Source organism: Haliaeetus albicilla, chromosome Z (assembly GCF_947461875.1).
Source record: "Haliaeetus albicilla chromosome Z, bHalAlb1.1, whole genome shotgun sequence".
In the NCBI taxonomy this organism is placed as follows: Eukaryota; Metazoa; Chordata; class Aves; order Accipitriformes; family Accipitridae; genus Haliaeetus; species Haliaeetus albicilla.
The window spans coordinates 71628279-71647088 of NC_091516.1; the positions used below are offsets into that span (position 1 = coordinate 71628279).

At 41.7% G+C, this 18810-nt stretch overlaps 1 protein-coding gene across 2 annotated transcripts in view; it reads left to right on the forward strand.

The window, feature by feature from the left end:
- The window catches only part of ZCCHC7 (zinc finger CCHC-type containing 7), a 123071-nt gene that overhangs the window by 79278 nt on the left and 24983 nt on the right, over positions 1 to 18810 (forward strand). For both annotated transcript variants that reach the window (XM_069777541.1, XM_069777542.1), the window contains exons 5-8: positions 1153 to 1196; positions 2415 to 2540; positions 4763 to 4933; positions 18145 to 18180. In XM_069777541.1, the coding sequence (XP_069633642.1) occupies positions 1153 to 1196; positions 2415 to 2540; positions 4763 to 4933; positions 18145 to 18180 (377 nt within the window). The remainder of the gene's footprint in view (positions 1 to 1152; positions 1197 to 2414; positions 2541 to 4762; positions 4934 to 18144; positions 18181 to 18810) is intronic.

The following is an 18810-nucleotide window of genomic DNA, read 5'->3' on the forward strand; positions in this document are numbered from 1 at the left end:
ACACTTAGCTGAAATTACTGACTTTTTCAGTAAAAAAAGGGTTAGACATGACATTATAGATGGTATAATTTTATTTTCTAGTCATCTGCCTTTTATTGGAAATGAATAGTACAATCAAAATCAGGTCAATAAATTTTTACTGTTTTTTTTTACTGTTTGTAAATCTTGATGTTGTGATTTGTGTTAATAACACATGTAGATGGTTCAGATTTGGATTGTGAGAGCAGGATGGGACAATTTGCATTAAAAAGTCTGCAAACACACAGGATTAATTTGCGCACAAGTTGTAATGGTTACTGTAAAAGTATAGGTAACGTGAACACCTCCGTTGACATGAATCCCCCCTTAATGATGAAAAAGATGCTGTGGTGGTACAGCTGTCTTTGCACAGTGAGAGAAGTAAACAGTGTTGATGAGCAGAATTTTTAAACAGCTGTAACTGCATCCCTATTCTTTTAGCTTATTGCCTTTTATTTCCTCTTTGATTTTTTTTTCTTTTTACTTCTGCCAGTCCAAAGGCTGTGTGTGAGAGGTTATGGTGTGACAGTTGATAATTTAGTGTGTCGTCCTGATTTATTGCACATTACCAAACCCTGTTTTGAAATAGAATTACTTAGCTTACAGTCTTAGTTGCTGTGGTTATGTATAAAGTCATTTTGGCATGCAGCAGTCAGAAAGCACTGCTGAAGACACAGATTTTGTGAATTCATAAGGGGGAAAAGTATATTTTATGCTGTGCATTAACTTCTTGTTCCACATGCTATCACTCTGGCAACCTCTGGACTTGTAGCTGGGCATCCCCATGAGTGCAGGCAGAGATAATTCAGATGGCTGGAACTGGAAGCTTTGGAGTCCCTGCCTCTGAAGAAATTAAATCCTTGCCTGAATTTATCCCCTGGCGGGGCAGGACAAGAGGGTGGTGTCAAATAAAGCCCACCCAATAGTTGAACATGTGCTGATTTTAAGGCAAATCAGGTTTGGTGCCAAGCAGGTTGATAGCTTTCCTTTACTGAAGATAGAACTAGTTTCTTCACTTTGGTACATTCAAAGTCTGCCATCAGCTTCAGTAAATGCAGTAGTCATAATGTTGAATATATTATAGAAAAATATTCATATAAATAAAATAAAATTAATTTTATTTCTGTTTTTCAGGAGAAGCTGATGTGGACTGGTCCATCTGTAATAAAGACTTAGAGGTAACACAGACAACCCAGTTGTTCCATAATTCTTTATTTTTATATTTATTAACAAGCAGAGCAAGATAAACGGGATTGAAAAATCCATCTGTAGTTTTGGTGTGGAGTCGTTAGCAGCGTCCTCCCAACGGCAGGTGAAGCCTGAGCTCTCGTAGAGTAGGAGGAGGTTCAGTTGTTGGGGCAGGCACAAAGTGGAGTGGGAAGAGGATGCCGGGAATCGGAGCGCTTCCACACGCTCCGCGAGGAGGAAGTCAGCTCTTCCTTTCCAGTTGCTTCAGAGACTAGTAATTGTTCCGTGGCAGCTAAATTGCATTCCCACAGGCAGCACTATGAGCCATCTGTGTTTGTTTAGCTTTCCTGCACTCCCAGAGGCTGGACTCAGCTCAGGAGTTGGTACAGTTAGGCTGTAACCTGGAGTACTCGTGCAAGGTACCGTAGCATCCAGGAAGATTGAGCTTCAGCTGTAAAGTCTGACTCCTTCGATTTCTCTTTCCAAGGTTCAGTAAAGCTTACATAATCAGGTGACATCAACAAATTCTTTCCTTTAAGAGAAATGGTATTTTGTACGTCTCCCATTCACTTGTCCAAAATTTTATTTCCGTTTTTAAAAATTGTGATGTTTACTAAGCAATAAAGGTTGAAGATAGGATTTTCAGTTCTGTCTGCCTAGGCAGTAAGTATGTGTGAGGTCACTGGGAGAGAGCTTCCAGCTTCTCTTTTTTTTTTTTTTCTTTTTCCTTTTTAAATCTTTCTTTACAATTGCAAATTGCAGATTTGGTCTAGTCTTGTATAGCATTGTACTTTGTCCAAGAAGTTTTCCTTAATGTGTGCAAGGGAATGTGTAACTTGCATTTGTAATTAATGTTAGTTATATTTGTATTCTGGGAAAAATTCCAGTTTGTCATGAAATAGCACAGTGAATAAGAGTGTCTTGATTAACCAAGGGAAAGCAGAACTTCATAACTGCAATTTTAAACAGCAAAAAAGAATGTCCTGAAGTCGAAGTTTGAACAAGACAATACTTTTCTTCTAGACAATGCACGTTTCTCTATAACAGAATTATCCAGTTCAAACCTGGATGTGTAAATTGTACTTGTAAAAAGTTAGATTTCTAACTGAACACTACCAACAGTGACCTTTACAAATTTCCCATCCTAACAAACACTAAACCACAGACTCTCAAATGGTAAATACATTTCTTTTTTCTTGTTTCACCAGGCACAGATCTCCAACTATGCAAGTGCGAGGCATACCAGTATGCGGTACTACACAGCTGTTAAAAATGTTACCTGTAGAAATTGCGGTAGACCAGGTCATTTGTCCAAGAACTGTCTTAGTCCAAAGGTAAAGGCAACACTTAAATTCCTTGTAGATGCAGCTATTTCTTCTAATAGTCTTGTGCTTGCCAATAGAAGCATTGCTTCAGTGGTTTATTATTTCATTGAAAGGTTGCTCCAAGTTGAAGGATACCTTGCACAAGATCAGTTTGCTATATAAAATTAGCTGTCTGTTTTGTGGAGGTCATTGCTTTTATTGTTTTTATAAAGGAAAAAATCTGTAAGTATAAACTGAGCAAAAAAGAGAGTCGACTGCAATATAGAAACTTTTTTTTCGTATTATAAAACCAGTTTTAAGACATAAAATGGTTTTCAAATGTATTTTCAACAAGGAGAACCTAAGGAATCCAAAAATCACCCTTAGTAAATGAATGAAAGCAGTTACCTATATAATGAACCATGATAAGAATAGTGCTAAAAATTATAGACAAGATGAAATGGGAAATAACTTTAAGCAACTCACTTAGATGCCAAATATTCAGAAAGTTTGTCCAGGGGTTAGACATTTAAAGGTCACTATACTGTCAAGAAGTGGGGGCAGTTGCATGAGAGTCCGGGTTTACCAGTCCCCACAACAGAGTCTGTAAAAACTTCAGTCCCTGAGGCTGTTACCCACACTGAGACTTTGAGTGACTACATCCCACTGAAACGTAAGCCCTTGGAGTGAAGATACACTCACTCACTGGGAAAATTGGCTTTAAAGAGATACAGGTGTGGCCGCAGAATAGCTTTCAGCGTTTTATATTTGTCGCTCCATGTGCTTATTTGTGTGAGTCACAAGCCATGTAGCCGTGGGGTTGTGGCGGGCTGACCCCAGCTGGCAGCTAAGCCCCCAACCAGCCCCTCACTTACGCACCCCTTGTGGGCTGGGGGAGAGAATTGGAAGGGCAAAACCAAGAAAAACTCATGACTCAAGATAAAGACAGTATAGTAAGCAAAGAAAAAAAACCCAGTGATGCAAAAGCACTCACTCACACAGCAGACAGATGCCCAGCCAGTCCCTGAGCAACAGCTACTTTGGACACCCTCCATCCCCCCCAGTCCTGTTGCTGAGCATGATGCTGTATGGTCCAGATATCTCTTTGCTCAGCTGGGGTCAGCTCTCCTGGCTGTGTCCCCCACCAGCCTCCTGCCCCCACCCAGCCTGCTTGTAGTTGTCGTGGTTTAACCCCAGCCAGCAACTAACCAGCACGCTCACTCCTCCCTGCTCCCAGGGGGATGGGGAGAAGAATCAGAAAAAAGTAGAAATCCTGGGTTGAGGTAAGAACAGTTTAATAACTAAAATAAAACAGAAAAAGAAGAAGAAATATAATAACAATAATAATAATTGTAATGAAAAGGAATATAAGAAAAAGAGAGAAATTAGACCCAAGAATAGACAAGTGATGCACAATGCAGTTGCTCACCACCCACTGACCAATGCCCGAGCAGTGATCTGCATCTCCTGGCCAACTTCCCCCAGTTTATGTACTGGGGATGACATTCTATGGTATGGAATATCCCTTTGGCTAGTTCAGGTCATCTGTCCTGGCTGTGCTCCCTCCCAACTTCTTGTGCACCTGCTCACTGGCAGAGCATGGGAAACTGAAAAATCTTTCCCTTTGGATAAGCACTACTTAGCAACAGCTAAAACATCAGTGTATTTTCAACATTATTCTCACACTAAATCCAAAACACACTGTAACAGCTACTAGGAAGAAAACTAACTCTATCCCAGCTGAAACCAGGACAGCAGTGCAGTGGTCTGTGGCACAGACTGTATTTACAAACCAGTCCAGTATGTTGTGTTACAAACTGTGTATCATGTTCCTATGATACAGTTTTGGTTTTCAGGTTTTAAGAAATTTAATAAAAAAATAAGTGTTCATACAGAGTGCCCATCACTTCTGCTCTGAGTGAAATATGGTTTCCAGTTTAATGATTATTTTTGCTGTATTCACTCAGCAAATAGCATGGGCACTGGGCATTTAACAAGTGCTTCCGATGCAAGGTCCGAATCAAGGAAGTACAGGGAGTCTATGGAGCTACAGCTTTGAGTTTTACTCTATTCATAGTCTTCCTTCACTTCAATTCCTTGATAAAACATTAACATCTCTGCAATTCCTAGTAAGCAGTAGACATTTATTTGGGGTGGTTTCTTCTTCATTTCCTCTTCTGATTTTTTTTTCTTTTCATTAATCTTTTGAAACATTCTCACTTAACATAATTCTTTTTTTTGTTTCTCCATAGAAAGTTCCCTGTTGTTGCCTGTGTGCAGGAAGAGGTCATCTACAAAACAGTTGCCCAGCACGTTTTTGTTTGAACTGCTGTTTGCCTGGCCACTATTTCAGGGAATGTCTTGAGAGACCCTATTGGAATAAACAATGCAATCGCTGTGATATGAGGGGGCATTATGCTGATGTGAGTATAGCCCATGGCAAAGAGCTCAGTCATTATTGGTTTTGTATCTGTCAAAAATTCAATTTACAACCACCACAGTCTTCTCATATTTTCTTTAATTTTATATAGTGCATAGTACAAGCATGTGAAAATACTGTAGTTAGTTGTTACCTAACAGTATCACAGTTCTCATGAAGAATGGTTCAAAGAACACAAACTGGAGCATTGTAAACACTCAGTCTTTAGTTTTGTCCTGTTTAGTTAGGATGGAGAAAAATGTCCTCACTTCTGTTAGATTGGAGGTGAAGGGAGGTTGAAATTAGGAGACATGGAATGCTGCAAGCATGCCAGCAAGAGGTAAAGAGTAACTCTGGTGCTCCAGGAGTTCCAGATCCATGTTTTTTTCACTATGATCACATATTCATCAATGAAAATGTTATTAGAAGTTTAAACTTCTGACATAAATGTCTAAATGGGTTTGAGAGGCATTTATAACCGTGCTCTTTTTACATTGCAAACATACTTTACAAACAAAATGGAAATGGTACACTTTATTTCTTATGCAAGTATGGGTGAAAAAAATTTTATCTGACATTAGCTTATAACGAAGCAGGTCTACAACCATATTCATGTGCCTTAGCTTAGTTTCTGCCTGCTTTTCAGTAGAGTCCTCTATTATTTATGAACATGCAAGAAGAGAGATAATGATGAAATTAATCGTCTCTCTACTTCCATATCCCTATGGACAGGCCCATCAAATATATAGTGTAAGAGAATTTCTAAAGTAGTGGAACAGTTGCAGGATTGTGTACTCTACTATTAAGAGAGAAATATTGCTGAAAACATTTAATGTCTGGAACCTACTGATGTTTTGTCTTAATCCCACAAGAACCACACTGATGTTTTCCATCATCACTACTGTCATTCAAAACCCAACTTTTTCTACTTAGACCAGCTTATACAGTTTGGGTGGACACTCCAGTCCTGTTGCTGGTCACTCTCATTGCTTGTTCATGTTACGTTACGCTGCCTCTATATCACAGCCACTGGAGAGAAAAAAGTACTTAATGCAAATAATAATCTCCATACCATACCTTACAAAACAGCATTTCAGAGTTGTTAGCAAGCTTGCATCTGCATTCATAGTGAAAATGGTTCTGTCAGGTGGGAATATAGAAGCGCTCCTTTCGTCTTGCTAGAAGATCATATGTTCAGTGTTGTCGTGGTTTAACCCCAGCTAGCCACTGAGCACCACGCAGCCGCTCACTCACTTCACCCCCCACCCAGCGGGATGGGGGAGAAAATCGGGAAAAGAAGTAAAACTTGTGGGTTGAGATAAGAACAGTTTAATAGAACAGAAAAGAAGAAATTAATAATGATAATGATAACACTAATAAAATGACAGCAGCAATAATAAAAGGATTGGAATGTACAAATGATGTGCAGTGCAGTTGCTCACCACCCGCCAATCGATGCCAGTTAGTCCCCAAGCGGTGATCCCCCCACCCCCACTCCCTCCAGTTTATATACTGGGCATGACGTCCCATGGTATGGAATATCCCTTTGGCCAGTTTGGGTCAGCTGTCCTGGCTGTGTCCCCTCCAAACTTCTTGTGCCCCTCCAGCCTTCTTGCTGGCTGAGCATCAGAAGCTGAAAAATCCCTGACTTTAGGCTAAATATTACTTAGCAACAAGTGGAGAGATCAGTGTGTTACCAACATTCTTCTCATACCTAGCTCAAAAACATAGCACCGTACCAGCTACTAGGAAGACAATTAACTCTATCCCAGCTGAAACCAGGATAAGTGTGTTTCCCACCAGTTGCTTGGCTGTTTGTTTCAGGTTGAGCAGCACAACGGGAGAAGGGTTTCCATTTATTTAATAGGGAGATAAAGGCCCCATAAAACACATGCGTTCTGCTGTTAGATTTTACTGAGCATTCATAGTTGTCTTGGATAAATGAGTGAGTAACTTTGGCACAAAGCGAGGTATGGAAATACTAAAAATGTTCAAGTACTGTAAGGATACTGAAGTATATTAAAGGTCATCCAGATACAGTGTATTCTCTGCGCTGAAGACTAGGTGGGAGGTAAGGTCACGGGACTTCATTTGGGTGAGAGTTTTTTTCTCAAAACTCTTATCATTTAAATAGCACCATTATGGAAACACACTCTTCAGTGCCTGATCTCCTTTCTTAAAAATATTTCTTCAACTCTTCTGAATGCATTTTGAAACACTTAGAAACTTTTGCTCTTGACAGTCTGCCCACAGCTGTTATGACTGTTAGTGAGAGTCAGTAGATATAAGCAAGACAGAGAGAGGCTTTATACCAGGGGCAGTGGTGACAGGACAAGGGGCAACAGTTTTAAACTGAAAGAGGGTAGATTTAGATTAGACATAGGGAGGAACTTCTTCACTGTGAGGGTGATGAGGCACTGGAACAGGTTGCCCAGAGAAGTTGTGATGCCCCATCCCTCGGAGTGTTCAAGGCCAGGTTGGATGGGGCTTGGAGCAACCTGGTCTGGCAGAAGGTGTCCCTGCCCATGGCAGAGGGGTTGGAACCAGATGATCTTTAGAGGTCTCTTCCAACCCAAACAGTTCTGTGATTTTATGATACTGCACAGTAGGTTAGGTCAGTCCTATACTCATTGCCAGGAATCCTGGATGTGAGGAATGTAATGTCATGCACCACCACTGCATGCTCTGGAAGAAATCTGCAGATTTTGAACAGGAGCATTTAAAATTATTACAAACATCATGTAGCCTAAGTAAAAGCTTCTATCAGTATTTCAGAATACATATATATATATATATTAACAGAAGGGTTTTTGTAACAGCTCAGAGATTTTTGTTTTATTGGAATACCTCAAACCAGCAATTTTTGTTTTATTTTTTGAGTATGGTGTACCTCAAAGCTAGACACCACTGGTTTTTAAATTTTTGCTTCCTGGATGAATAATTTAATGTCAAGTTTCAGTGCAGGATGAACTATTTTGACAAGAATGTTCCACCTCTGAAGGAGACTTTTACACAAAAGTGTTCTTTAATATTCTTAAGAAAGTATTAAATGCTATATCAATTGGAAGTTTGGTAGAAGAATAAAAGAGATTGTCAAAACAAGCAAAATTTTCGAGGTTAATAGCTATATTTAAGATTAAATATCTGTGGGATTACAACCAGGCAAAAGTATACTGCAGTGATGTTATCACTTTATGAGATTAAGTGATACTAGAAAACTACACTTGGAAAGGTCTTGTATTCAGGTGCTTTTGTGTGTGTGTACAAAGCCCTTCCCAGATAGTCTTTAAATCTGTGTACCTCTCATACAGATATGCAGATAGTGCTGAATCGAATTTTAAAAACATAAACTAGAGGAAGGTAATGACTTTGCAGTAGAATACTTCAGTTTAGTAGGAGGTTCATGTATGACTGTAACATGAAGATTTGTCCTCATATTTCATAAATACAGGTAGAAGACTTGCTGTGTCCTTTCTTTAATTTCCCTGTGGCTTTTCGGTAGTAGCAGTGGTTATGCCGTAAGGACTGAAGAGAAAGATAGCAGTAGTTTGAAGGCCTTTGAGTTTGAGATGATCTACTAAAATAAAACACAGATGAAAATAAAAGTGCAACTAAAGATATTTTTATCTTTTTTTAACCTTGTATAGTATTATTATGGTTTTACATGTCCCAGAAATTCAGTCCTGTACATAGGAATTAACCTTTCGTGCTATTTTTTTTCCTCAAATGAAACTCCAAAAGTTGAGGATAAAAGGCAAGCTGTGATAACATCATCATACATTCCTACTTCATTTTCTATCTAAAGATATGGATTAAATGTTTGTGTTCCAGATACACCTGTTCAATTACCCTAAACATTGGGGTTTTTTTAAATTCAGAAATATTTGAATCTCTTTCTAAATGTCTCCTCCCTACCTTTATTTCTTCTATTTGGTCAAAGAATGAGAGAGATCCTGAGAAGGCTTTCTCCTCCCTTTCACTGAATATAGAAGTTTATCTGAATAACTCTTCTACCTGGTAAAGCTTATGTACCGTAACCTCTATGATTATATTCAATCCCCATATCGCAGAATCATGGAATAATTGAGTTTCAGTGGGAGGTTTAACTCTGTAGCTTAACAATCAGACATGAAAGACTTCCCTCCGTGTGCTTTCTGAGTGTCATTTCCAGGTGGGGGGAGAGGGGCTATATATTGGACTGTTCGTGTCTCCATCCTGCTTGCGCTGAAGATGGCCTGGTGCCACACCAAACACGAGGAGTTAGGGAAGGAGGACTGAGAGTTTGTTACAGGCTCACCATAGGCAATGGTATGTGGGGTATGCAAATGATGCCCAGCACATTTGGGAGTTTACTATTTCTTTTGGTATTTGCACGTTAGAAATTTAAATTTGGTCTTCCTCTTCTAGCTGTACTTTTTCTTATAGCCAATGTGTACACAGTACCATTACTTTAAAGAACATGAACAGCATATTTCTGCACTCCCTTTCTGGTAGGCAGTTAGACAGAACTGTAGTCTTAGGTATCTTTTCTTTGCATCTCTTGCCACCTTTTCTATTTTACACATTTTATGAAGCCAGTTCTCATAAAGTAATTTTCTTTTCTGTAAAGAATTACAAGTCTTCTATCATCCCAAAATTTAAATCCTACCTAAGTTGTGTAGATTATGAGGAACATCACAGCATGTATTTTTTCTGCTCATTTAGGTTCACTTTAAATCAGAAAGGTTTGTCTTTGAAACTTTCAGGTAGATCTCTTGCAGTTCTGCATGACAGGCATGAAGCTACCTGTGCAGTGAATGCTGGAGTGTAAGAGTAGGGTCTCATCTGCCCGTCCTCGGAAAGAAAGATGGCATGGCAGAACCACAGAGTGCAAAAGGAAGGTTGTGAGGCTATGCAGCAGGGTCAGAGAGGTTACAAAAAGCAAAAAGGTATCCTTTGAAAACCTGATGTGTGCATGCAAATGAAGAAAACAGAAAGGATTGTAAACTCTGGCAGATTAAATGTGAAAGTGCAAAATTGAGGCTAAAAAAGAGTTTAAGGGGCACTTCGCAAAGGATTCAAAACCAACAGTAAATCTTTCTTCACTTTAGAGCAAGAAGCCTGTAAGGCCAACAGACAATCAAGACATGAAAGGAAGGCTCAGCCAAGATAATACTGTTGCTAACAACCTAAAAATATTTTTTTGGCATCTAGTATTCATAGTGGAAGAAACCAGCGACATTCCCACACCAACACCTTACTTTGTGGAGGGAATCATCAGAGAATCTCTCTGAAATTGAAGAGAATGTTAGGGTTGCTACTAACCTATGAATACTAACCCATTACCAGAACTGGATAATGATTACCCAAAAGCTGTAGAGGAAGTGGAAGGTGAAATAGCCAGATTAGTGATGGCAGTGGGTAACCTTTTGCTTTGTGCCTGGTGGGTAATTGAGTTACCAATAAAATGACAATTTTTAAAATGGGTCCCAGGGAGATCTGCGTAACCAGGTCTGCCAGCCTGATGTGTACACCAAGCCAACTACCAGAAACTGCAATAGCAGGAGCATGTTGGAATGGATGTGTGAATATGATATATGTGGGGAGAATCAAGATTGCTTTTGTAAAGGAAATCCCACTTCCCAGAAATCTCTGCAGTCCTTCAGAGGAGAAGGTCGACAAGCATGTGTGTAAACATGATCTAGTTGACATAGTCTACAATTTCCAAAAGGTGTTTGACAAAGTTCCTGACCAAAAGCTTTTAAGGAAACTAAACAGGCATGGAATAAGAGGATAAAGGTAGGATATGCTAGTGTGGCATGGGAAGGGGTGAACAATAGGGCGACAAGATTTGCTGAGAAGACTGGATTTAAATTTAGAGTGTCAGTGCTGTGAGCCATCTGTGAGGAGCTGCCCGAGGACTGTAAGAAATGGAGGGAGAGCACAGTAAAATGGAGGATGAACTTGAGTTGCAGTAAATGTAAAGTAAAATGCCTGGGGAAAAATAATCCCATCTTTGCATGTGGAATGATGGGCTCTGAGCATTACTATTCAGGACTCAAATTTCAGAGTTACAAGATACAATCCCCCCAAAAAATCAGTTCAGTGTTCACAAGCTGTGAAAAAAAGTTGGTGAAATATTGGGAATCACCAGAAAAGCAATGGACACCTTGGTGCAACTTTGGTCCCTCTCTTCTGCATCCTTCAGCACAGCTACAACTCTTCAGCCTGGAAGAGAGATTACAGAGAGAAGGTCTGTAAAGAGCTTCAAAATAATCCATGGTGGGAGACAGTGGTTAAGGATCAATTGTTCATCATTTCTTCCAGTACAAGAATTGGGGGACATCTGATGAAGGCAGTAGGAGCTAGGTTAGGAGATGACTCTTTGTGCAATTGGTAGCAGACCTGTGAGACTCCTTACCGAGGGATGCAGTAGATGCAGAAAGTCTCCTCTGGTTTGTCATGGTTTAAGCCCAGCTGGTAACAAAGCACCACGAAGCTGCTTGCTTACTCCTCCTGCCCTAGCCGCAGTGGGATGCGGAGGAGAAAATATAAAGAAACACTTGTGGGTCGAGAGAAGGACAGGGAGGGATCACTCACCACTTATGGTCACGGCCAAAAGATAGACTCAACTTGGGGAAAAAAATAAAATCAATTTAATTTGCTACCAATCAAATCAAACCAAGGATAATAAGAAGTAAAACTAAATCTTAAAACACCTTCCCCCCACCTCTCCTTCCTTCCCAGCTCAACTCCACTCCCAATTTTCTCCGCCTCCTCCCCCCGGCGGCACAGGGGGATGGGGAATGGGAGTTGTGGTTGTTCATCACACGTTGTCTCTGCCGCTCCTTCCTCCTCAGGAGGAGGACTCCACTCTTCCCCTGCTCCAGCGTGGGGTCCCTCCCATGGGAGGCAGTCCTTCACCAACTTCTCCAGCATGGGTCCTCCCCACGGGCTGCAGTCCTTCAGGAACAGACTGCTCCAGCACGGGCTTTCCCATGGAGTCCCGGCCATCTTGGGGGGCATCCCCCTGCTCTGGCATGGGGTCCTCCATGGGCTGCAGGTGGGCATCTGCTCCCCCGCTCCCCTCAACGGGCTGGGGGGGGACAGCCTGCCGCCTCACCAGGGGCTGCAGGGGCATCCCCTCCAGCACACCTCCTCCTTCCCTGACCTCGGGATCTGCAGAGGGGTTCCTCTCACATCCCGATCTCCTCCTCCGCTGCAGGTTCCTCTTCTTAAATATGTTATCCCAGAGGTGCTACCACCATCACTGGTTGGGTTGCACTTGGCCAGAGGTGGGTCCAACTTGGAGCCAGGGAAGCTTCTAGCAGCTTCTCACAGGAGCCACCCCTGCAACCCCCTCCCCCGCTACCAAAACCCCACCACACAAACCCAAAACAGGTTCCAGAGGAGACCGGAGCAGTTCATGGAAGAGAAAACCATGGAAGGTTATTGAACACATAGAAACTTTGTTCAGCTTGTGCAGTCATTGAGCTTAAAACAGTTGGGTGTGGAGGAGTTTTATGGAAAGTGTGCATGCTTGCCCCATTTTTTAGCTCCATGAGGCATTGGCTTAAGGCCACAGTTAGAGACCATGGGCGGGTGGTCTGACGTAGTATAGTGGTTACTGTTTTCAGGCTATGTAAGCTGATCATAATAACAGGTCCATAAGTCTGTGCCTCTGCTAATTACTTTCTGTAAAGAATTTACGAGTCCGGCATGGGGCATTTTATCAAAAACCTGAAAGTGTTTCACCAAGCCCAGTTACTGCGACTGTTCTGTATCATTCTGCCTGTTGGGATGTTTCTGCTGTCTGTAGGAGCTGGAGGCAGACCACAGGGTTTTGCTCTGAGCCTGGGGCCAAATTAGTCCGATGTTCCCCAAAGTTCTCCAAAATGCTCTGAAAATGCTACTGCAGCCTTCATAGAACAGATCTTAATACCGTGTTGGGGAAAAGACTAATATATTCCCTAATTTTTTTGAGATGTTACCAAGTATTTGAATGCTCAAAAAAAGTTTATATTTGTCTTTCTCCCAAAGTTCACTGTCTTTTCCTGCGACGCAGAGAATGCAGAACAAGCTCCCGTGCACAGTCCGTTTCAGAGTAACTGTCCACAGTTACATTTTTGTCCAGAAGTGAACATGAGGCAGCTCAAGGTGCTTTGCCTAGTTTGATTTGAAAATGTTCGAAGTTATTTAAAACATTTTCAAGGTAGTACATTTATTATCTGTTAGGTCAGTCTCTTTCCCTGAGACAGCCCTGAGAACATATGGAGGCATCTTAGAGGGAGTTGTGTTGGAAGTAGCTCCACCTCGTGCGCTCTCCTCAGGAAGGTCGTCAGGGGAGCAGGTGGCGGAGATGTTCAAAAGTTTCAAGTGCAGCTCTTTTTGGCCGTATGCTGCTCCCCCTGGGAAAGAGCACATCGGACATGGTGTGCACTTACACAGGTGTGTCTATATATGCGTGTGTGTGTACATACATATATATATATATATACACACTTATGCTTGTGTGTGTATACGCTGAAAACCCCATGCTGTGGACATCCTGCGTTTTGCAGGTCCGGTGGCAGCTGGGTGGATGTCATGAGGCTTGTGGTCTACAGCCTCACCTGCCAGCTGCACGGATGGGAAAAGGACTTTGTAAACGGGGTGATGTGGCAGGGAGGAGGCAAACGTGGCGGGCAGGGCAGTGTCTCCTTGTATACGTAGGGAAAAACGGCGCGCGGGTGCTTGGCGAGCTGTCCGAGCTCAGCCGGCAGCGCCCAGGTTCCCGGCGCTCTTCATCCACGCTGCGCCCGCCGTCCCCCTTCGTGTAAAGACAACACGCGTGTCTGCGTACCCCATGCACCCCGTAAGCGGTGCTCCTTCCCAGGAACCAGCCCCCAATCTTCTCCCCGTGTCCTGACGCCTTTTCCGGCCGTGTAAACCACTGTCGGCCTCTTCTCTCCCGAAGATTTTCTTCTGCTTTCTGTCGTTTTCGGAACCCGTGCTGGTGCTTGCCAAGGGGGGGGAACGTGGCCGCCTCTTGCCGGCGGGGATGTGGCTGGGGGTACGGGGGGGCAAGTCCGGGGGGGTGGCTGGCTGGTGGCCGTGGGCCCCCGCCTGGGCGCCTTGGCAGAAAGCGCGGGATTTCCCCCTTCCTTCCCTCGTTCCCCAGCGGCGTCCCCCGTTTTTCACGCCTGCGGCGAAGTCGCTATCCGCCTAATGGTAAGCGTAAGTAAACGTTACCGGGAGCCCGGTCGACGCCGGCGGTTAGCCAGCTCGGCCTGCTCCGCGCCGGCGGCAGCGGCCGTCTGCGGTGGTGGCACGGGGAGAGGTCTCGACATCTGCTCGTGCAGGAGTGGTTCTGAAGGGAAGCATTGTGTGTTTTCCTGCGGCAGTTCCCATGCGGAGGTGATGAAAAGTGTGTGTTTTGGCAAATCTTTTGTTTTATTGTGGTGGCTTGCGGCGGGGCAGCTCCTAGCAGCCGCCGCTTTGACAAAGCACCAGAGGATTCTGTTAAAAAGTTGTGTTTAGTAATTGTAGTCGTCGTGTCAGACCATAACTGACTTGGAGCTGAAGGATTTTTGCGAGATGAGTAGCTGTGCCAGCAGGGACCCAAGTCTCCTGGGCCAGCCGCGCTCTCATTAAGATTTGCCGCTAGCCGTGGCGGTGTTCGGCAAGTATGTGACGTGCATGCTGTTATTGTATGCTTGGCTTGTCAGCCTGCAGCTTTCTGACACTCACTTATGTCACTCTTTATTCAGAGAGGAAGAAGCTTTTGATAATTTGACAAGACAAGCTCTTAAACGATCTAGGTCATGGCCTTCACTGTCTGTGATTGTGAACATATTTCCTGAAAGCCCTGTCACTCATCACAGCTACATTTTCTCCCGGGGAGCCGCAGGCCCGTCCCGGTCTCCTGTCAGCGCGTGCATTTTGGTTATTCATACGCCAAATACAGTAGCGGGGTTTTTCCTTCCCTTTTGCAAATGCTCGCATGTTAGCGAGGCTAATCCTCTCCCCCGCGCCGCGCTCCCAGCAGGGCTGCCGTCGAGGGCCCTCTCGGCGCAAGGCAGACGACCGGCCAAGGGGAGCGGAAAGGAGGAAAGGCCGCTTAGTGCTGTTTTTGTGTTTGCTCATTGTTGTGGAAATATGAGAACTGGTGGCAAGGGCCTTGTCTATTGAGCACTCGAGTCCTGGTCTGCTGTCAGGGGCTGTTTGAGATTGAGTGTTTTATTTTCTTTGATGTTCACGTTTGAGAATGGGGAAGTGGGAATTAAACAACAGATGCATTAAGCCGTTGTTCTGGTAAAACAATAATTAGCACCTGATAAAATTCAATACGGGTCAAAATGCGCAGTATGCAGCCTCGATTCATCTGGTGGGGCGACCTCAGCCGGATCAGGCTCGGATACGAATAATCGCCCTTCCCGAATTAACCGAATGCGGGCCGCGGCAGAAACGGCACGAATTTGGGGAAATTAATTGCCCGGCACTCGTGCGGCAAAAGGCACGCGGACGTGGCGAGAGGTGTGGGGAAGCGCACCTCACCCGCGCTTTCGGCTGCTGTGCCACCGTGGCACTGCTTTTAAGAGTAGGCACCTTTTGTGCTGGTACATCTAAATGCTAGTAAGGTCAGACCACTGGGGCAGGAAATAAATGCAATTTTATTTTAATGTAGTTCATCACACTGCCATCGTACTTGTATACCACAAGGGCTTTTCTTTAAATGCGGGCCATTCATGGTTAAGTACTTTTAAATAAATAAGAAAAATCACAGGTTCGGCGGTTGTTGTATTTGGTTATGCTCTCTTCCATAGCAAACCTCTTTGCTTCATTTGAGAAGCCAGTATTCGGTAGTAATTGTTAATTATACTTTTTGTCATTCCGTGATAGAAGATACAGACAATAACTCCAAGCTGATGCAAGGTAATAAGACTCCTAGTTAAAAGCATCGTTTCTAAAAAGCTGTTGTTTAGCCAGGCATCTGTTTTCCACTATTGTATTCAACTTCTGAAGTTCGTAAGTGATCATTGTGATGATGAAAAGTATTACACCGAATCACCATCTGAATGAAGAAATATGCTTGGCCAATTTTCCCTTACCCCCTTCTTCCTACCTCCCTTAAGTTTTCCCACAGCCTTAAAACATCCTTAAAGACGGTGATGATAAAACCTACCTCTTGATAGCACTGCTGAGATGTTGGGACTGTGCCTCTTCCAGTGTTTTGGTAAGAGCTGTGCCAACTGTAGTTTCCTACTCTGCGTTACAGATTCTCGCTGTAAGTGATGTCTTTGTGTCCAGAGATAAAAAAAAAAACAACAAAAAAACCCCAAACTATTATTCAAAAATAAAGTAATTTATTTTTTTTTATTATTAAATAGCTGCTGTGTGAGTAAAGGTCATATCACAGAGTGGCATTTTGCCAGTATGTGACAACTCATTGATTGCGATTTTTCAACCATATTAGTCTGGGGACACTGTGGTAATCGAAAACTATCCAGAACTAATGTATAAATAACTGCCTGCTACCCCTGTGCTAAACCAGCAAAAGTCTCATGTACAGTTGAAGCCTTTTACAGGTTTGAGAGAGAAGGCAAGGTCTTTGATAGAATATTTTTATACGCTAGAGAGCCTTTATATATCGTGACTCCCAATCCTGTGTAAGTTAGCGAAGGAGGAAAATCCTTTTGTTTGCACTCGGAAGACAGCTTGAGTGTGTTCAAACTGTCAAATGTTGTAGTCTGTTCCTCTGTTAGAAATGTGTTGCACTTCACACATTTTCTTTATAGAAATATTAATATAAAACTCAAATATTTACATGCAGTATTTGAGTAAGTGGAGAGATGTTGAACCATTACAGAGAACAGATTGTAGATTTTTCTCCAGAAAATTGTGTTACTAACAGAATGAATAATAAATAAAATCATTTCCATCACATCCGGGAAAAACATACTGTATATGCCATAGGGTGACTGTCAAAAACTTGGATTATTTTTTGAGAGATTCAGTTGCCTATATTGGTTGTTGGGTGTGTTTTTTTTTAATTAACATGCTCTGTCAGAATAAAAGAAGGCAAGAATTTAGGCATGAGCGAAAAATTTATTCGAAATCTAAAGAAATGTTAATAGTACTCATTTGCAAGTAGTCATGAGGCTTCAATGTTTGAAATTGGAGCTACAGCATATTATGTAGAAGCCACAGAATAACTAATATTTCTTCTTAAAATACTGAAAATTGAGATTGGCAAACCAAATTGCTAATTGTTCAAATGATTAAGGAGCTATTTTAATAAAAGGTTACATGTTTTAAACAAAAGTGAAAGACCTCCGTTGAAGTAACTGTGTGCACACTCTCTTAAACACTAAAATGGCTAACAGACAAAGTACCACTATTTCTGTGTCTGTTCATGGCTTGGGGGTCATAGCAGGAGACAGAAATACTGTAAATTTTGTAAAAATATTGAGAACCCTTGAGAAAGTAACCTCTGTCTCATTGATCATTAACACATTCTGATTTTGTTTAAAGAAGATCCACATTTTCCTCTTTCCTGTCTCTTATGTATTCCTCAGGTCTATTGTGTTATTGCGGTGATTCAAAAATCTGCTCTGCAGAATATTTTACAAAGGGCTGCACTTACAAGTTTGTGTGCGAGTCTGGCAAGTTTAAAAAAAAAAGTAAAAAAAAAAAAAAATGAAGCAAGCCATTATAAAAATAGAAACATTAAAGCAATCTGTTATGCTTCTTGTTTACTACTCATCTGACATTAGGCTACTGAGGATTATTACATGTAACAATTAGATTTTGATTAGGATAGAGATATGTACAAAAATACTAAAATATTTCTATTCCTACAAGAAAGGAAGGTACCTTGTGATTTAATTTCCAAAACATTATGTAAATTTAAAATGTCAGAAAACGCAGAATTTAAATTAATTTCTGTTTGTTTTGCAGTGTTAATACTTATTGCAGTTAAGAGCACGTTACTCTCCCAAACTTCTAACCTTCAGAGAAGAAGGGGAGAGAGAAAACTGTTACTGGCTTTCTGACAATGGCAGGGAGTGTGTTAAACCAGTGTAAAATTCAATTAAACTGTCTAGCCAGGTTTTTGAAGCTGAAATGCAGACCCTTTCAGTTAAGCTTCTTATTTTCCTGTGACCGACACCGGTGGATACTGTGTTATGCCAAAACCAACAGGCTGTAAAGCACCTTGTTTCATGCTCCTAGCTGATCAATATTTTTATTTTCCAGGCTTGCCCAGAAATATGGAGGCAGTATCACCTAACAGTAAGTAGAAACACCTTTTTTATTTTCTTCTACACCCAACCTATTTACTCTTCTGTGAACTGCTGACCATAAAATATAGACAAGCATCTTCTGTGAGAAGATAATAAACATCTGAAGAGTTTTTGAACTGAAGAATGCAATGAAACACTGTCACTATTTTTTAAACATCTTTAGAACTTACGATTTCATTTTAATACTGTAATCATTAAATGAGTGCTTTGCAGCACTCTCTCAGTGACTACATTTACACATATAAAGAGGGTTAAATATTAAGTTGAGATGCATAGCAGAAGCAATAATCCCATCTCAGATATCCCAGATGCTGGCAATTAATCACTGTGTGTGACAAAGCTTTCTTTTTAAATGAGTAAAATAAATCTCAGCTAGAGTGGAAATGTTAATTTGAGCAAATACACTTTATAAACTTTTGCAGATAATTTCTAATTGGTAAGGGTATAGCTATAACTTCCCCTTTGGCCTGCATTAGTTGATCTTTAGTCATTGAAACAAGAAAATAAAACTTTGTGAACTGTACCAGTGTATTACTTAAAAAGTTTTTCCTCATATGTAAAATAGAGATAAAAATAAAACAGAACGTGTATAAATTTGTCTAATACTGAAACTTGGAAC